General features: G+C 43.8%; 1 protein-coding gene across 1 annotated transcript in view; it reads right to left on the minus strand.

Moving 5' to 3' along the window:
• The window catches only part of LOC141063214 (tetraspanin-2-like), a 256,297-nt gene extending 242,746 nt beyond the window's left edge, over positions 1-13,551 (minus strand). Inside the window, exon 1 of the mRNA XM_073557274.1 lies at positions 13,403-13,551. Coding sequence (XP_073413375.1) covers positions 13,403-13,471 — 69 coding nt within the window. The 5' untranslated portion in view covers positions 13,472-13,551. The remainder of the gene's footprint in view (positions 1-13,402) is intronic.
• Between the last annotated feature and the right edge of the window lie 2,751 nt (positions 13,552-16,302).

Here is a 16,302-nt window from a genome sequence, read left to right on the forward strand (position 1 = left end):
TATACATATCTCTATATCTAGCTATTATCTCTATATCTATCTATATATCTATCTTTCTATATCTATCTGTCTCTATATCTATTATCTCTATATCTATCTATCTCTATATATCTCTATATCTATTTTTATTTATAGCCATCTATCTATATATATATATTTATCTCTATATCTATCTATATATGTCTATATTATTATTATTATTATATCTGTATATCTCTATCTATTATCTATCTCTATCTATTATCTATCTCTATATCTTTCTATCTATAGCTATCTATCTCTATATCTATCTATCTATCCATTATCTATTTTCTATCTATCTCTATATCTATCTCTATCTATCTCTATGAATCTTTCTATCTACGGTATATCTATCCATTATCTACTTTCTATCCATTATCTACTATCTATCTCTATATCTATCTATTTCTACATCTATCTATCTATATCTATCTAACTCTATATCTATATATCTATATAGCATTATTCCCTATGACGGGGTGCATTATTCCCTATGAGGGGGGCAGTATTATACCCTATGAGGGGGGCAGTATTATACCCTATGAGGGGGTGCATTATACCCTATGAGGGGGGCAGTATTATATTCTATGAGATGGCTGCATTATATTCTATGAGATGGCTGCATTATATTCTATGAGGGGTCTACATTATATTCTATGAGGGGGCTGCTTTATATTCTATGAGGGGGCTACCCCAACTCCTGCTACATAATTAAGACATGTACAACCTTATATTATACCCGGATATTAGCGTGTTTTACCGCACAATTGATGGTCTGGTATTTAACTCTATGCAGCTACATAGTGGGCCCCAAGAATGATTTTCTCTGGTGGGCCCAAGGTGTTCCAGTCCGACGCTGCCTGTGATGACGTTGGTCTCGCGTTACTATAGCGATCTCGCAAGACCGCTACAGTCACGCGAGACTACGTCATCACAGGACCTTGCCGCAAGGCATTACTGGGAACGCTTAGGCCGGGAATGCAGCGTGGGACGTCGGAAGGTAAATATACCCTGATTTTTTATTTTTTATTCTTTTTTTTACAGGGGTATGGTACCCAGGGCCTGGAGGACAGTCTCCTCTCCTCCACACCGTGGGTACCAACCGCACATGAGACGCTTAACTTCCCGCATGGTGGGCATAGCCAGATGCGGGAAGTCAGCGATTCTCATGCATTCCTATGGGTGCGGAATCGCGGCAATTCTTTGCGATTCCGCACAAAAGAATGACCATGCTGCGATTTTTTCCGCGATGCGATTCTACCGCGGAAAAAAGAGCAGCATTAGCACAGCATATGCGGAATGCCATAGGAATGCATGGGGTGCGTTCTGTACACGATTTTTAAACATTTTCGACGCGTTTTCGCGCCGAAAATCGCGGCAAAAACGCTTAAAAATCGCATCGTGGGCACACAGCCTGAGGGTTTTTTTAGAATGTTTTGATCCAGCAAGAGTCTACATATAAAAGATACCAGTTTAAATAAATGTGAACCTAAATGTATAGAGCTAGTTTCAGATTGTAATTCTTCATTTTATAGTACTATTCAAATAATCTTTAACAGTTACTTAGTTTACAAAAGTTGAAATAACTTTATAATCTAAAAGTTACGTAAATAATACGTTTTACGTAAAGATAAAATGGCATACTGATGATAGGCTGTCTCTCCAATACACTGTGGTGAAACCACTCTTAATTAATAACTTCATAAAGTTCTAATGACAATTGCTTCTGTAACCATAATTGTCGTGTTGTGTAAATGGAGAAAAAAATTGAATAATACTGCTATTCTCAATTGAGATATCAAAAACAATTTTTCGTAGTGTTGGCCTATTGGGTGATGTCAACTGTGGTTTTTGAAATACTTCTGTGAAAACCAGCCTTGACGTTGACTGCATAAATGATCTCTAATCATCAATATCAAGCAATTACCTCTATATCATATTGTACATGTCCTCAAAGCAACCCACGCCTGAAAATAATACACACTAGGGAAGGAGAGGTTCTGGACAGTTTGGCAAGAGTGCTCAGAAAACGATCGATAGTCTTGGATTTGGGTATGCGGTGGCACTAGAATAAGGTTGCAGAGATGTGGGTAACAATCAGGCAAAATGGCCAAATTAGAAGTTCACCTGAGCAATTGCCACCTAAATCTGGTGGAATATAACATTCTTATTTACAATGCAGTTTTCCAAACATGTGTAAGGGTATGGGCCCACAATCAGAAAACACTGCGTGTTAGACGCTGCGTACTTGTGCAGTGTTAAGATGTTACAGCATAGTGGATGGGATTTCAAGAAATCCCATGTCCACTATACGTCCAGAGAAGCCCGCGGATCACCAGCGGAGACGGACATGCGGCGCGTCTCTCTAGACCGATAGAATGTATTGGCCGCGGTGAATCCACATGGTTCAGTGAACAAATGTGGATTCACTTGCATTTAATAGATGGCAGCGCTTTGGACGCGGCGAACATATGCTGCATCCAAAGCACTGCCACTTCCGGATCGTGTGCACCTGGCCTAACAGCCAATAAATAAGATTCCACAAATCTAATTTCACAAGGAAAATTAGATTGTCGCTTCAACTAAAATTCATGCTTAGAAGCATAAAATACACGTTCATACAATGCCACAAATAAAAAGTAATAAAACAAAAGAAATCAGGTAATGTACAATGGGGGTCTTCTGTTTTCAGAATACCCTTTCCCCAAGGCACAGTTTTTTGCTTTTTTTTAATAAAAAACTGTGCCCTGAGTTTCTGCCATTGCTATCCTGATGCCATATCGACAGCGCTGCAGCTAACTTGTGAGCGCAATGGCTCGGAACAACTTGTACTGTAGGCCTGGGAAAAGCCGCTGGGCCCACTGATCGGCTGCAGCACGGTCAATGTGACGTCAATGCTGCAAATGATAATACACACTGGGGGCAGAGGTGGAGACTCAGGCTGGAGTCACAATAGCGTTTAAAAAGTCGGTCCGATGTTGATCCAGAAAAGTATGACAACTGTCATGCGATTTTCATATGAGTATAATGGGATTTTTATCACTTAGCATTCGAATGGCATGGGAATGCTATCCATATGCAATGCGATTTTAACATTAGCTTATACCTAGTATAATTCTCTGCTTTTTGTGTGTAGTATACTGTACATGTAATTTAGTAATAAATAAATTTCTGAAAAAAATGGTGTGAGATTCCCCCAAAATTTTGTTAAGCAGCAGATGGGAAGCAGACAGTGGGGAGCTGATGTTTATAGCCTGGGAAGGGGGCAATACCCATGGAGCTTCCCAAAGTATGAATATCAGCTCACAGCTGTAAACTTACCCTTTACTGGTTATTAAAATGAGGAATACTCCCCGAAAAACTAAATACCAGCAAAGGCTAGGCAGAAAGCTGTGGACTGATATTAATAAGCTAGGAATGGGCATTGATATTGGCCCCCTCCCAGACTAAAAACATCAGCTCTTAGCCACCCCAGAAAAGTTCAATTCTGGTGCTTAAACTCGCTCTTTCCTATCGCCCCTGGTGCATTGGAAAGTGGGGTAATAGTATTGGGGTTGATGTCAGCTTTGTATTGGCAGCTGACATAAAGCCCCGAGGTTAGCAATAAAGAGGCATTTATAAGACGTCCCAATTACTAACCCCATAGTCAATCTGTAAATAAAAACATCCTGAATAAGTCCTTTACTTGAAATAAAGCCACTGACACCTTTTAATTAAAAATAATAAGTTATACTCACCTTGACACCTAATCCACTGAAGCCCATGTTCACTAGGAAAGAATTAAAAATAATAAACAAGCATATCCCTCGCCTGTCTCACATGAAGACAATCCTACAATGCCCATGTTCCCTGTAAAAGAGTAAAAAGAACCAAAAAAACATATTCCTCACCTCTCTGACGAGAAGATAATCCATTTGTCCCTTGACAAGTCTAGCTCTACTGCATTTAGATGGCATGCTGAATGTTTGCATGATGCGAATGTTCAGCCTGCCAGCCAGCAGAAACACTGAGCTGCGCAGTGACGTGAGAAAGTTGAGCTGAGTTCATAGCCAATGAACTCCGTTCACCTCAATGACGTCAGTGCAAGTGTGAGAACTTTCCCACGATGCTCACGCTGAAGTCAGTGAAGTGAACACGAGCCCTATCTCCTGCACTGCTTTCATTAACAGAGTGCAGCAAGCCCATGCGATGCTGAGCTGAGCTGTGATGTGTGGAGAAGCTAAGCCCACAGACCAGTCACTCAGGGAGACTAGGTCCCGCCTTGGTGATGCCAGGTCAGCCTCCAGTTACAGAAGTTGATGTGACATCACCGGACATCAGAGGCAGCTGCAGTCGGGGGTCACCTCTGTCCGAGGAAAAAAAATCTGAGGATATGTGCACAGCCCCATAGAAAAACATTGGTTCGACTGCGATACGACTTTTTGTCAGATCGCACTTGGACAGCAAATAGAGCAGACTTCTCAAGTCCTATCAGTTATACTTCTTTTACTTTTGGCTATAGACTTGGAAGTTCTCTAATCTTAAAAATAAAATGTAATATTTAAGATTATTCAGTGAGCCACAATACTTAATACTGTAACCCAGCACATCTGCAATATCATAAGGAAGAATTGCAGTTTTTTTGTTTTTTCTTTTTACATTGTACACAGAAGCAATTATTGCATATTAATTAGTAAGTTACATGTACCCCAAAATGGTCCCATAGAAAAAAAAAAGCCATTATATAGCTAAACCGATGGAAGTTACAGATCCTGAAATGCGAAAAGAAACTAAGAAAACTTGGTTCTAAGGAGTTTTAAGGGGTTAAGTTAATGCTAGCTGTGTTGTTTTGCCTGTATAACTATGCAATTAGCATTCACTTGATATTATATTGTGAAACTGCACATGCAAGGATGTGGTAGGTAGAAACCTTCCACCTATTTCCTAATGTTCAGTGCACTTATACTGCTTCCTCGCACTATCAGATATAAAGTACACCATGTATGGGCTGTAATGGTTAAACAAACTGTAAGAGGGTTCAGGTTACATTGCAAGGTTTCATCGGTAATGCACACATTGCATTAAACTCAAGCTCTATTTTCAAGGCATCTCTATGAATTATAGTAAGAAATGGCAAAAGGAGCAAATCTGGAATACAATGTCCCTATGCTACAGCAAAATTCTGACAGTAAGCGCAAGAAGTGCTACTAACTTCACCAAAAACAAATCTGTAAAAATTCTGTTCGGGCACAGGGTCCATACCTTACAGGTTCAATACCTGCCCTCTCCAAGGGCGTCTACTGGACAAGCAGAAGTGACAACCAACGGGACTGTTACTTCCTCTTCTGTCCTCTTTTATTGTCGACTGATGCAGGTGAGACACCTCCAATTTCAGCAGTGTGGTCCTCAGTAAAACTTGAACACGCCTTTGACATGGCAGAACATTCCTTCAAGATTTTATTCACATAAGAATGGAGAGAACTGATAGCCCAATTGGTCGTATTGCATTCAATGGGATCAGCTGTATTATTTATCACCAAAAAGTGTCCAGCACTAAAGCACCACTCCAGCTTTTTAAAAAAAATAATACTGCCAGAGTGGTATCACTAATGTAAGTTCGCTTCCTGTAGTAATATGCTTTCCAGACGCCATCTTCATTTGTTATCAGCGCCGCTCCAGCCTTCTTCTGCAGGTTGTGACCTGCTCCATCGCTCCAGTGTTTGCTGGGTGGACTGGACATCACTACTCAATGTAAGTCTAGGAGAGCAAGAACAAGACCTGAACGAGGCCCTCAAAGACTTATATTGAGAGAAAGGTTGACAGCACTCACTAAGTGTGGCCGCTTGTTCAAGCTCCAAGGAAACTTGGAAAATCAGCGACATCAAATAGACGCTGTTTTCTTTCTATTCCCAGGTGATGGTGTTACATTGAAAGCTTGTGACCGTTAACTCTGACTTCCGGTCAGTCAGAAGTTGCAGTCACAAGATAGAGGCACTGGACCAGAGGAACACCAGAAACAGCTGAAGAAAGCGGCTGGTGAGTATAAGACTAGGCTCAGAGTACTTACATTAGTGGCACCACTCCAGTGCTGAAATAAAACAAATGAGCTGGAGTTGTGCTTTAATCTAGAGCTACATGGCAACATGAAAAGTCTCCAAAACATTTGTGCAATTCTCCTGTGCCTTTCTGTCCCACGACTATGCTAGTGCTTTGATCATGCAGCCAAGTTGCCGACAAATTACATGTCGCGTGCGACTAGCATTGAAGTCTTTGGCAAATGAGTAATAAGTGCCTTGCGACCAGCGACCGAAAATCCAACACTTTTGGAAACATTTGTCAGTCTGTATTGCAGTATGTCGCAGGTGTCAAAAACCAACAGTCTTCAAGGGACACTGCATGCATGATTCTGGTGGGACTAAAGGGTCAGTGAGTACCACGACCCTTTGTAGTGTCCTCCCAGCAGGACAATGGCAATCAATGTTCCTTCATTAAAATTTTACAGGCAGATGGAGAGGATGTTCCACCTGAATTATATGATCAAGCCCTAAACTGGGGTTCTGCTTCATCACTACCGGAATAAGAGGCAACAAAGCTTTTCTCTTAGAACATTACTTTGAAATAGATTCTTGATATCATGTTTTCAGCTTCCAGAACGTTTGTGAAAACAAGAGACGAAGAAACATTTTACTAGAAAAAAGAAACAAAGTTCCAGAATACATGTAGTGACTGACATGTCGGACAGCAGCATCCTGCAGAACAATGTGATGACCACTAACACTATTCTCAATACACGTTTGCTGAATGGCCCTTTCAGATGCACTAGCTCAGAGGTAACATGACCGCCGGAGAATGTGGCAGTATGCTCTGAATATTTGTCCAGGGTGCCAAAAAAGAGCTGGGACAGACATTTGTAAATACTTTGCACCTTCCATTAAATGCTACTGCCAGCGAATCACCAAGCCTTCGCTTAAACGACAGATGGGTTTTCCTATTGTACAGTAAATGTGCAAATTGTGTCGTTTTTAGTCTAGGTCATAGATGCATTTATAAGCCGAAATTTCCACAGAAATTCAGTACTTGGTGCGGAGAGGAATTGATCATCTAATTCCTTACCATTAAAGGACTCTATATTTGTCAGTCAACATACATCTTTCTGATTTACTGGGTCAGCATAGGATCCCGAGGCATAGCTGTCCTGACAAGCATGGCTCTGATGTCGGAGTCGTGAAGTCGGTATCCACACTGGTGGAGTCGGTATAAATGAACCGTCTAAAATATATAATAAATTGGGTACAGTGTAGGATGTGCTGTAAATGTTTTCATAAGAATTTGGGAAAGATATGACATGTCCTATAAATGTCTGTTTTGTTCTTAATCTAAGAATCTCAGCTTTTAGCTGAGATGAATTTGTGCTGCACTTTACGTACATACTCAGTAGTAAATCAGTGATGTGGTCTCGGAGTCATGGAATCCGTGTCCTTTTTGGTAGGGTCGGTATAAAATGTCTGTTCTGTTCCTGATTTAATGATCTGGGCTTTTAGCCGGGATGAATCTCTGCTGCACTTTATGTCCATGCTCAGTGATGAGGCAGGGCTGTGCAATCAGAGTCGTGGAGTCAGGAGTCAGGGAAATTGAGATGTCAAAGGTTTGACTTACCGACTCCACAGCCCTGCTGACAAGGAGAATGAAGTGGCTGCCACTTGACAGCTGCTTTATGATCTAAGATGCCAGGTATTGGTTCACAAAAAGAATGCTACAAATAAGCAGTCTATAAAATTCAGACTTTCTAAAGTCCCTCTACATCCTCACACATAACCTCTGATCCTCATAAGATGTGGTTCTTTGCACTCTTCCTAACGGCTCCTCCCAGCATCTTCATCACGGTATTTCCCACACATTGAACATGCCTTGCTACCCCAACACTTCAGAATGTCTCCCAGTTTCAAAGATTCTCACAAAGCAATAGATTGAGAGAGTCACACTTTTATGTTGTTGCTTTTCCATTCCTGAAAGAGTGTAATGAATCCCCATTCTCAGGTTGCCACTGGAATCCACATGTACAGGTATTCATGGCATATCCCGCCTGAGACAACCCCTTTAACAGTCCTTGGTGTATGCTTTTCAGAATCATTACAATAGAGATACCCATTAATTATGGATTTCTTTCTGCACAGTAAAACTTAGAATCATGGATATCTATCATTATATTTGGGCCCCCACTGAGAGAAGGGACAGGGTACTCCTACTACCTCTGCACCCTTTATAGTAACTCCCCTGAATATCAGTATGAAATAAAGAGGTGTGGGGGCAGCCAGATATAACAATGGCACCACGGCCAAGCTGCGTCTCTTCATATTCTGAAATGTAGAGATTGCTCCTAAGTGGTCAGACTGCTAAATTATGGATGCACTTTAGGTTACAGGTTTTCTTCCCGCTGTACCAATTTAACACCACTTCCATCAGTCCAGTAAGTACAAAATGTGTTGATGGAAAGGAACACTTCTTTGTTACTTGAATCATTAATATTACATGATAATAACGGGAGCTGTAATGGAGTAATGAAGAATAGGCAGTATGCAACATATAAAAAATGCGAGCAGTTTGGCGGTAATTCTCACATTTTCAAGTGTTTTGTTATATTGATAATGTAATGATGCACAGCATTCTAATAGCGAAACCATAACTAACGCATTTCACGTGTTTATGAAACACAGTGACATCAACTATGATGGCAAGAGTCAGACTGGAAAGCAAAGTTCCTGTAAACCAAGTTGTCACCAAAAATGGAAGGAAACCAGTCCCATGTAAAGCCGTTGTCTCAAGAAGAATCTTTAGGAGAGACCAGATCACTGCTCCTAGCTTCCTGCTTTTCTGGGGGTGGTGCGCCAAGGAAAATTGACAACTCGGACCAGTAGCGCGATCACGCCGCTGGTCCAAACTGTGTTCCCTCCTAGGTTTCTAGCGGAGGCAGCAATGGAGAAGCCCATGAAGGCTAAAGTGACCCAGCCAGCTTCAGAACATCACGAGAAGGTTGTAAAGCGTAGAGCCTGCTTGTGCCGTGCGCTCCTTTCTTGGATATCTGGACACACTGGGACTAGGCAGCGAGCTGTACACTACAAAGATTCCAGACAAAGAGGATTTTTAATAAGACATTAATTCCAAACTTGCTTGTTTTTAAAAGCACTCTGCAAGTAATTCTTCATTTATGAACTCAAGAGAATGCCTTTATTGGATGCCAAATATCTTGATACATTAAGAAACAGTTAAATTTTCACAGGCATCAGAATCTGCAAATCAGTTTTCATGCCCACCTCAGGGATCTGAAGGTTCATTTCAAACTTTTCTGATCTGTTCCACAAACTTTATATCCAACATCCCTAACTTTCATTTTTCTTACTAAATTTTAAATAGTTCTTCAGACAACTTGTTATCATTTGACAGTTAATGAGATAAAAAAAAACAATCTGCAAATCACTGAACTAAAGAATAATGTGGTTTCACCCCCAATAACACTCCAAAGTGCCAGTCACTAAGTGTCTCCCTCCATCTAACTTACATCACTGCCTGTTGTCAAGTGTAATCCATCTTCAGCAGCAAAGATGCCATAGTACTGACAGAATACTGGTACAATGTAACAACCCACTAAAAATAATTAATGGCAAGCTACAGAATTGGAGCTGTTTCGCAACAGATTAAACTGGAATATGAACCAAAAGCAGATTTGTGTTAAAAGGCAGGAATGCTTTAATTCCAAATCTGCAGCCAATATATAATCACATTTGCTTGTTCTCCAGCTTTTCAGCATATTTGTTGTCACCATCCACTCCATCCACCTTTTTTCATAGTATCTCTTCTACAGGCTCTGTTACCACATCTGCAGAGTATGGTCGGCATATGTGCTAGGACAGCTCCTAATACACATCTTAAGTATATCTATATGCTTCCACTTACGTCTATCTTGTACACTGCAGAAAGGATGTGGATTTTTTGTCCGCGCTGCCCAAGTAATAAAATTCCAAGACGTAGTAGAAGCTCAATAGTGGTTTAATCAACGCGTTTCAGGGTGAATACCACCCCTTCCTCAGGAAATACCACATATAGTGGTATTAAAAGCACATATTTCCAGAGGAAGGGTTAGTATTCACCCTGAAACGCGTCGATTAAACCACTATTGAACTTCTACTACGTCTTGGAATTTTATTACTTGGGCAGCGCGGACAAAAAATCCACATCCTTTCTGCAGTGTACTGTATTGTCTGGTTGGTGACCGACCTGTGGTTCTGCGGCAGCCTATCGTCACTACATGTGCTTTGACCACCTATTGCCAGGTGAGCAGATTTTTACGTAAATGTACTAACTTGTCATTGGATAAGACCCTATTTGCGCTTGTGTCTCCCTTACCTTATTGACTTACGTCTATGTGTGAGCTGGAAGTTGCTTTTACAATGTATGTCTATGGAAACTTGTTATGAAACTGCACAGGCTTACATTGTAAAAGCCACTTCTGGCTCACGCATAAACCCCAGCGTGATTCTGCTACTCATGCACGCAAGAAGCGGACTGGAGAAGCGCTGGATCATTGGGAAGACGGTGATCGGTGAGTATATCAAAGCACTTACACTACATTATATACGCATTTCAGACTTCTTCAATGAGCCCTTGTGGAGCTGGCATTCCTTTACTTATAGTTAATAATTCACTTTTGTTGGCAAAGTCATTCTACAATATAAGTACACCACTCTTAAACATTGATCCCTGCATGCCTATAAAGAAGTATGCATCGGGGTGTGCCGCTCCTTCCGTGCTCAGCACCCTGATCCACTAAGCTTTCCCAGAAAGCTTTTACTTGAGCTAAGCCTGGATCCCACCTCCTCCCCAGTTCACATGTGTGGGCACATTGACAGGTGAATGACTAGAGTTAGGGACCATGCAAATCTAAGGTACACCTTGTCGTGTTGGATGGGTTGGTGGTCGATCAAGAAATATTAACTATACGTTGCATGTATATAAAGTGTCATATGTCAGAGCCTTACATCTAAAAGTATATATCGAGGAATCCTCAGGGTGTATACGTCTAAAAGAAAGTTCAAACATGATGTGGACAATGTCTCCAGACAAAATGTGAGCTTCTGGAGATTTCTCATGCCCCTCTCCCTTCTCCGCATTCTATCCCCTCGCTGGTCCTGTATCCCCCCTGCTCTCTACCCTCCTTTATTTACCCTATATTCTATCTTTAGACATGTTTATTTTGCATCCTCCCTAACATTCATCTCACATCTCTTCTTGATGACACTATTTTCATCTTTAACCCTGCCATGGCTGTTTATCAGCCGCCCCCCAGCAGCCACTGTGACCTCAGCTGTCCTCTCGCTGAGCGTCCCTCAGTTGTCGCTGTCCTTCTAGCCTTCTCCTCATCTCCCGGTGTTTGTCTTTATCCGTGTTCACAATGATTGACCCCTAATCGGGTAGTTGTGACCACAAATCTGTCATCTCACTAACTGAGCTAATTCTCAAGAATGGAAACATTTCTATCCTTTCAAATAAATTTCTCTTACATTCTATTCAACGGGTATTCCTCATCTCGTAAGAGAAATGCTACCACTGTATGATGAACCGCTCCCAAAAAGGAAGGGGCTCCTTGAAGTTTTCCCTGCACAGCTCAGCAGCTAGTTTACGTTTATATATATATAGCTTATGTTTATATATATTTTTTATTTATATTATACTTTACATTATTTATGTAAATAAAAACTAATTTATGTAAATAAAGATCTCACAACGCAAACTGCTTAGTTTATTAAATGCATATCTTCGAGCAGATGGAGCTGGTGTACTTAAATCCATGTCCATATAACACTTTTTATACGCTTCTCTCCAGGATTCTAAAATAAGCATTTAGCTGTTGAGCTCCAGCTGGACTCATATAATGATCTTCTTAAAAACCATGATTTTTAAACATATATTGACATGGATTTTCAAAGTAAGTACACCAACCTTATCAGGTCTGTCTGAGACTTTTTTTTAATGTTAACAGTTTATATTGTGAAATTTGGGAAACGTGGGCTCTGTCACCCACAGCCCCCACATCACCGGAACGGCGCCGCTCTGGTCGGGGTGTATGTGCTGCTTTTATTTTACATGAGGCGCTGCAGCATTCAGGAACAAATTGTCCAAGTAGTGGACAACACCTTTAATGATATTTTCTTACATTGTAAATTTAAACACATCTTTCCAAGACTGGAACATTCTTGTTTACTTCCAGAGGCTGAAGAGATGGAAAATGTATCCGCTCTAGACAGTGCTCTTGACTCCCGGCTGATACATTTTGCATACACCGATACAATGTAGTAAGATTTTAGCTGCTAAAGGTAAATATGAATTTTTAATTTTTACCTTGCAGGGCCCTTTCACACTGCGGTCTTTTCCATGTTCGGTAGCCCCGTCTGGGCTTATGTTCGAACCCCCGCAAAATGGGATTTGGGCGAATTCACCGACGGGATCATTGACTATAGTGGCGCAGATGCCTCATATTCTGCCATAACCATCTAGTGGAGGCGGACAGCAAGACGATAGAAACTACGCCTAGATGTCCGCCTCCGATAGGCATTTACGCCTGTAACTGATGCACGACAGAACAAATGGTGACTCCGTCTGCACCATTATAGCCAATGACCCGGTCGGCACAAATGCACGAATCCCATTTTGCAGAAGGTTCGGACGTTAAAGTGGATTACTAGTGAAAAAAACTGTACGGAAAGATGGGATCCGTCAATAAAGCCTTCAGCAAACGGATCTGTATGGAGAGTTTTACGGTTAGCAGTTTCGTCTTCCATTTTAGGAAAAATGATCCTATGTAAAGGTGAATGTGAAAATACCCTGGCATGAAAACTGAGCCCGGTTACTTCTGTGTGGATCACCTATGGTGGGCACGATCGCCACCACAAGTCGCCCTGTGGCTTCAGAGGCATTATCACAGGAGCCCACGCCTGGATGATGGCAGGTAAAGCCCGCACCTGTATCCCTGGCGGGGCATTCCCTGGCACTGGGCACCTTTGTGGGCAGCAGAGGAGCCCTTCGTGGGCACGGGGGACCCCACTAGTGAGCTGAGGATAAATGCAGTCGGCGCTGTTCACACTCCATGCCCCTCACCATTTCTGCTCCAATCATGGTCTTATACTATATACAGTACAGATACAACTTCTCTTCCAGGACACACCGCAGCCAGAGATCACAGGACAGGAGACCCACATGTCACAGGGAGTCACAGAGCAGCAGCAGTGATGGCCAGCAGCCCCGGTCCATGAGGTGGAGCCACTACCTGTCCCCTCATCTCCATCCACCTGCCGCTCCGGTCACCGTGCCTCTCCTCCTGCCCACAGCCTCACCCACCGCCGTCTCTTACCAGGAATATGAGGTTGAAGGTGAGCAGCAGGTACTTGACGCATCGCATGGAGCCGCTGAGTCTCCCCATCCCGGCAGCGGCGCCGACCAGCAACAGAAGTCACAGCAGCGAAACTCCGGCGACTCGCAGCAGGAGAGCCCCGCCCAGCGCCGCCCTGACCACGCCCAGCGCCGCCCTGACCACGCCCACAAAGAAACTTTCCGCCCTCTGGGGGACGCCCTCAGTGTCTCCCCTCTGGTGTGTGCCTATAATAGGCTGCTGTTAGAGAAGCCACGCCCACAGGGGCGGGGAATACTGACTAACGGGACGGAGACAGAGGACCACAGTGCAGAGCCGTACGGACGGCTGAGGTGGGGAGCGCTGTGTACACTGTTGCACGGCTGCGCTTATTGTGAGGGGGCTGTACAGCTGCACTATAGGGAGCAAACACAGGCTGCATGTATCACTACAATGTGTAAGACACAGGCTGCATGTATCACTACAATGTGTAAGACACAGGCTGCATGTATCACTACAATGTGTAAGACACAGGCTGCCTGCAGATGTATAATACATTAGACCCAGGCTGCATGTATCACTACAATGTGTGAAGAATATTCAGACTTGAGAGTCCTCAGTGGTTGATACCGTGAGATACAGGCTTCATGCAGCAATATAAGACACCGGCTGCATGCAGCACTTTAAGGTGTGAGACGCAAGCTGCATGCAGAAGTATAGGATAAAAGACACTAAGGCGTGAGATACAGGCTGCATGCAGCAATATAAGGCGTGAGATACAGGCTGCATGCAGCAATATAAGGCGTGAGATACAGGCTGCATGTAGCAATATAAGGCGTGAGATACAGGCTGCATGCAGCAATATAAGGCGTGAGATACAGGCTGCATGCAGCAATATAAGGCGTGAGATACAGGCTGCATGCCGCAATATAAGGCGTGAGATACAGGCTGCATGTAGCAGTATAAGGCGTGAGATACAGGCTGCATGCAGCAATATAAGGCGTGAGATACAGGCTGCATGTAGCAATATAAGGCGTGAGATACAGGCTGCATGCAGCAATATAAGGCGTGAGATACAGGCTGCATGCAGCAATATAAGGCGTGAGATACAGGCTGCATGCAGCAATATAAGGCGTGAGATACAGGCTGCATGCCGCAATATAAGGCGTGAGATACAGGCTGCATGTAGCAGTATAAGGCGTGAGATACAGGCTGCATGCAGCAATATAAGGCGTGAGATACAGGCTGCATGCAGCAATATAAGGCGTGAGATACAGGCTGCATGCAGCAATATAAGGCGTGAGATACAGGCTGCATGCAGCAATATAAGGCGTGAGATACAGGCTGCATGCAGCAATATAAGGCGTGAGATACAGGCTGCATGCAGCAATATAAGGCGTGAGCTACAGGCTGCATGCAGCAATATAAGGCGTGAGATACAGGCTGCATGCAGCAATATAAGGCGTGAGCTACAGGCTGCATGCAGCAATATAAGGCGTGAGCTACAGGCTGCATGCAGCAATATAAGGCGTGAGATACAGGCTGCATGCAGCAATATAAGGCGTGAGCTACAGGCTGCATGCAGCAATATAAGGCGTGAGATACAGGCTGCATGCAGCACGGTAGCGTAGCTACTAGGGGGGCAGAGGGGGCCGTTGCCCCGGGCCCAGTCACATGCAGAGGCCCACTGGGAGACATGGCCAGTATCTGAGATGTCATGGAGAGAGCAGCACAATGCCGGCTCCCCTGTCTGATAAACTGCACAGTGGCAGGTTGCAGAGTCAGTCTGTGCAGTGTAAGGTGCTGCTGTCTCACTGGAGGAGCTGTTTCCTGGCCGACACTAGCAGCAGTTGCTGTCCTGCAGGCTCTGTCTCAGGCACGCTGTGTCCTAGTGCCCTCTGTGTGCATGTTTAGCGCCCGCCAGGGCTGTGTGGATACTCATTACCGGGCCGGTTCTTAAGGGGAAGTGACACGGCAGCAGTGACCCGATCTGTGGCCCTGGGCATCCAATGAAAATGATATGATAAAAGGGGAGTAAAGTTTATATGATAGAATTCGTGACGCCACCTGTGGTACTCGGCAAGTAAGGTGTTAGCCGACGCTGAAGATTCAGTCCACTGGGGTAGTTGATGCAGCAGAGTCGTTACAGCTCTCCACAGGCAGAGCTATTCCCCAGGGCGATTATGTTGTTGGAAATAATGGTGGTTGTAGTGCAGGGCAAGTGACGCAATAGTAAATTGGAGGACACAGCGGTGTGCAGTCTTCACAGGTTATACTCACAGTTCTGATGTTACAATCCTCAGCCGGGGTGCTATGTCCTTAGGGTCCGTGGTGCAGTCAGATAAATTGGGGTACACCGTATCAGAACCCCCTTTCAGATGTTCCTTTCCTGGCCATCTCACTACACTGGCTACCACCTCTACTGCCCTGTGTCTTCACGCACAGTGTCCGAAGCCAGCAGACTCAGATCTTGTCGGGCGACGTTGGTCAGACCCCTGGATCCTATATGTCTGCCTTTTCTGCGAATGTGTGTGGATGTGGCTGTAGCATTTGAAATGCCTACCGCCTGCGGATTGCTAGCTGAGTTCTTAGTTTCTCCACTAACTGGGGCCGGTCCCCTCACCACGACCTGGTCCCTCCACCTGACTAGGATCACCATCGGCCCCACGGGCATGCGCAGTAGTTATCTGCGGCTCTCATGCCGAAGATTCCAAGCCCCACAGTGTGAATAAATCATAAGCAACTGCGGGGCGGGATCTCTGGCCGTGCGATATGAAGGCTGTGATGTGATCTGAGAGCACGGGCAGCGCTGACTGCGTATGCCCAAGAAGATATAGTACAACGCAGGCACCAGCATTTCAAAAGAAAGCTGAGGAGGCGGTGCCAAATACGAAATGAGTGAT

This window comes from Dendrobates tinctorius, unplaced genomic scaffold (genome assembly GCF_039654945.1).
Source record: "Dendrobates tinctorius isolate UK_male_01 unplaced genomic scaffold, ASM3965494v1 ptg000246l, whole genome shotgun sequence".
NCBI classification, from domain to species: Eukaryota; Metazoa; Chordata; class Amphibia; order Anura; family Dendrobatidae; genus Dendrobates; species Dendrobates tinctorius.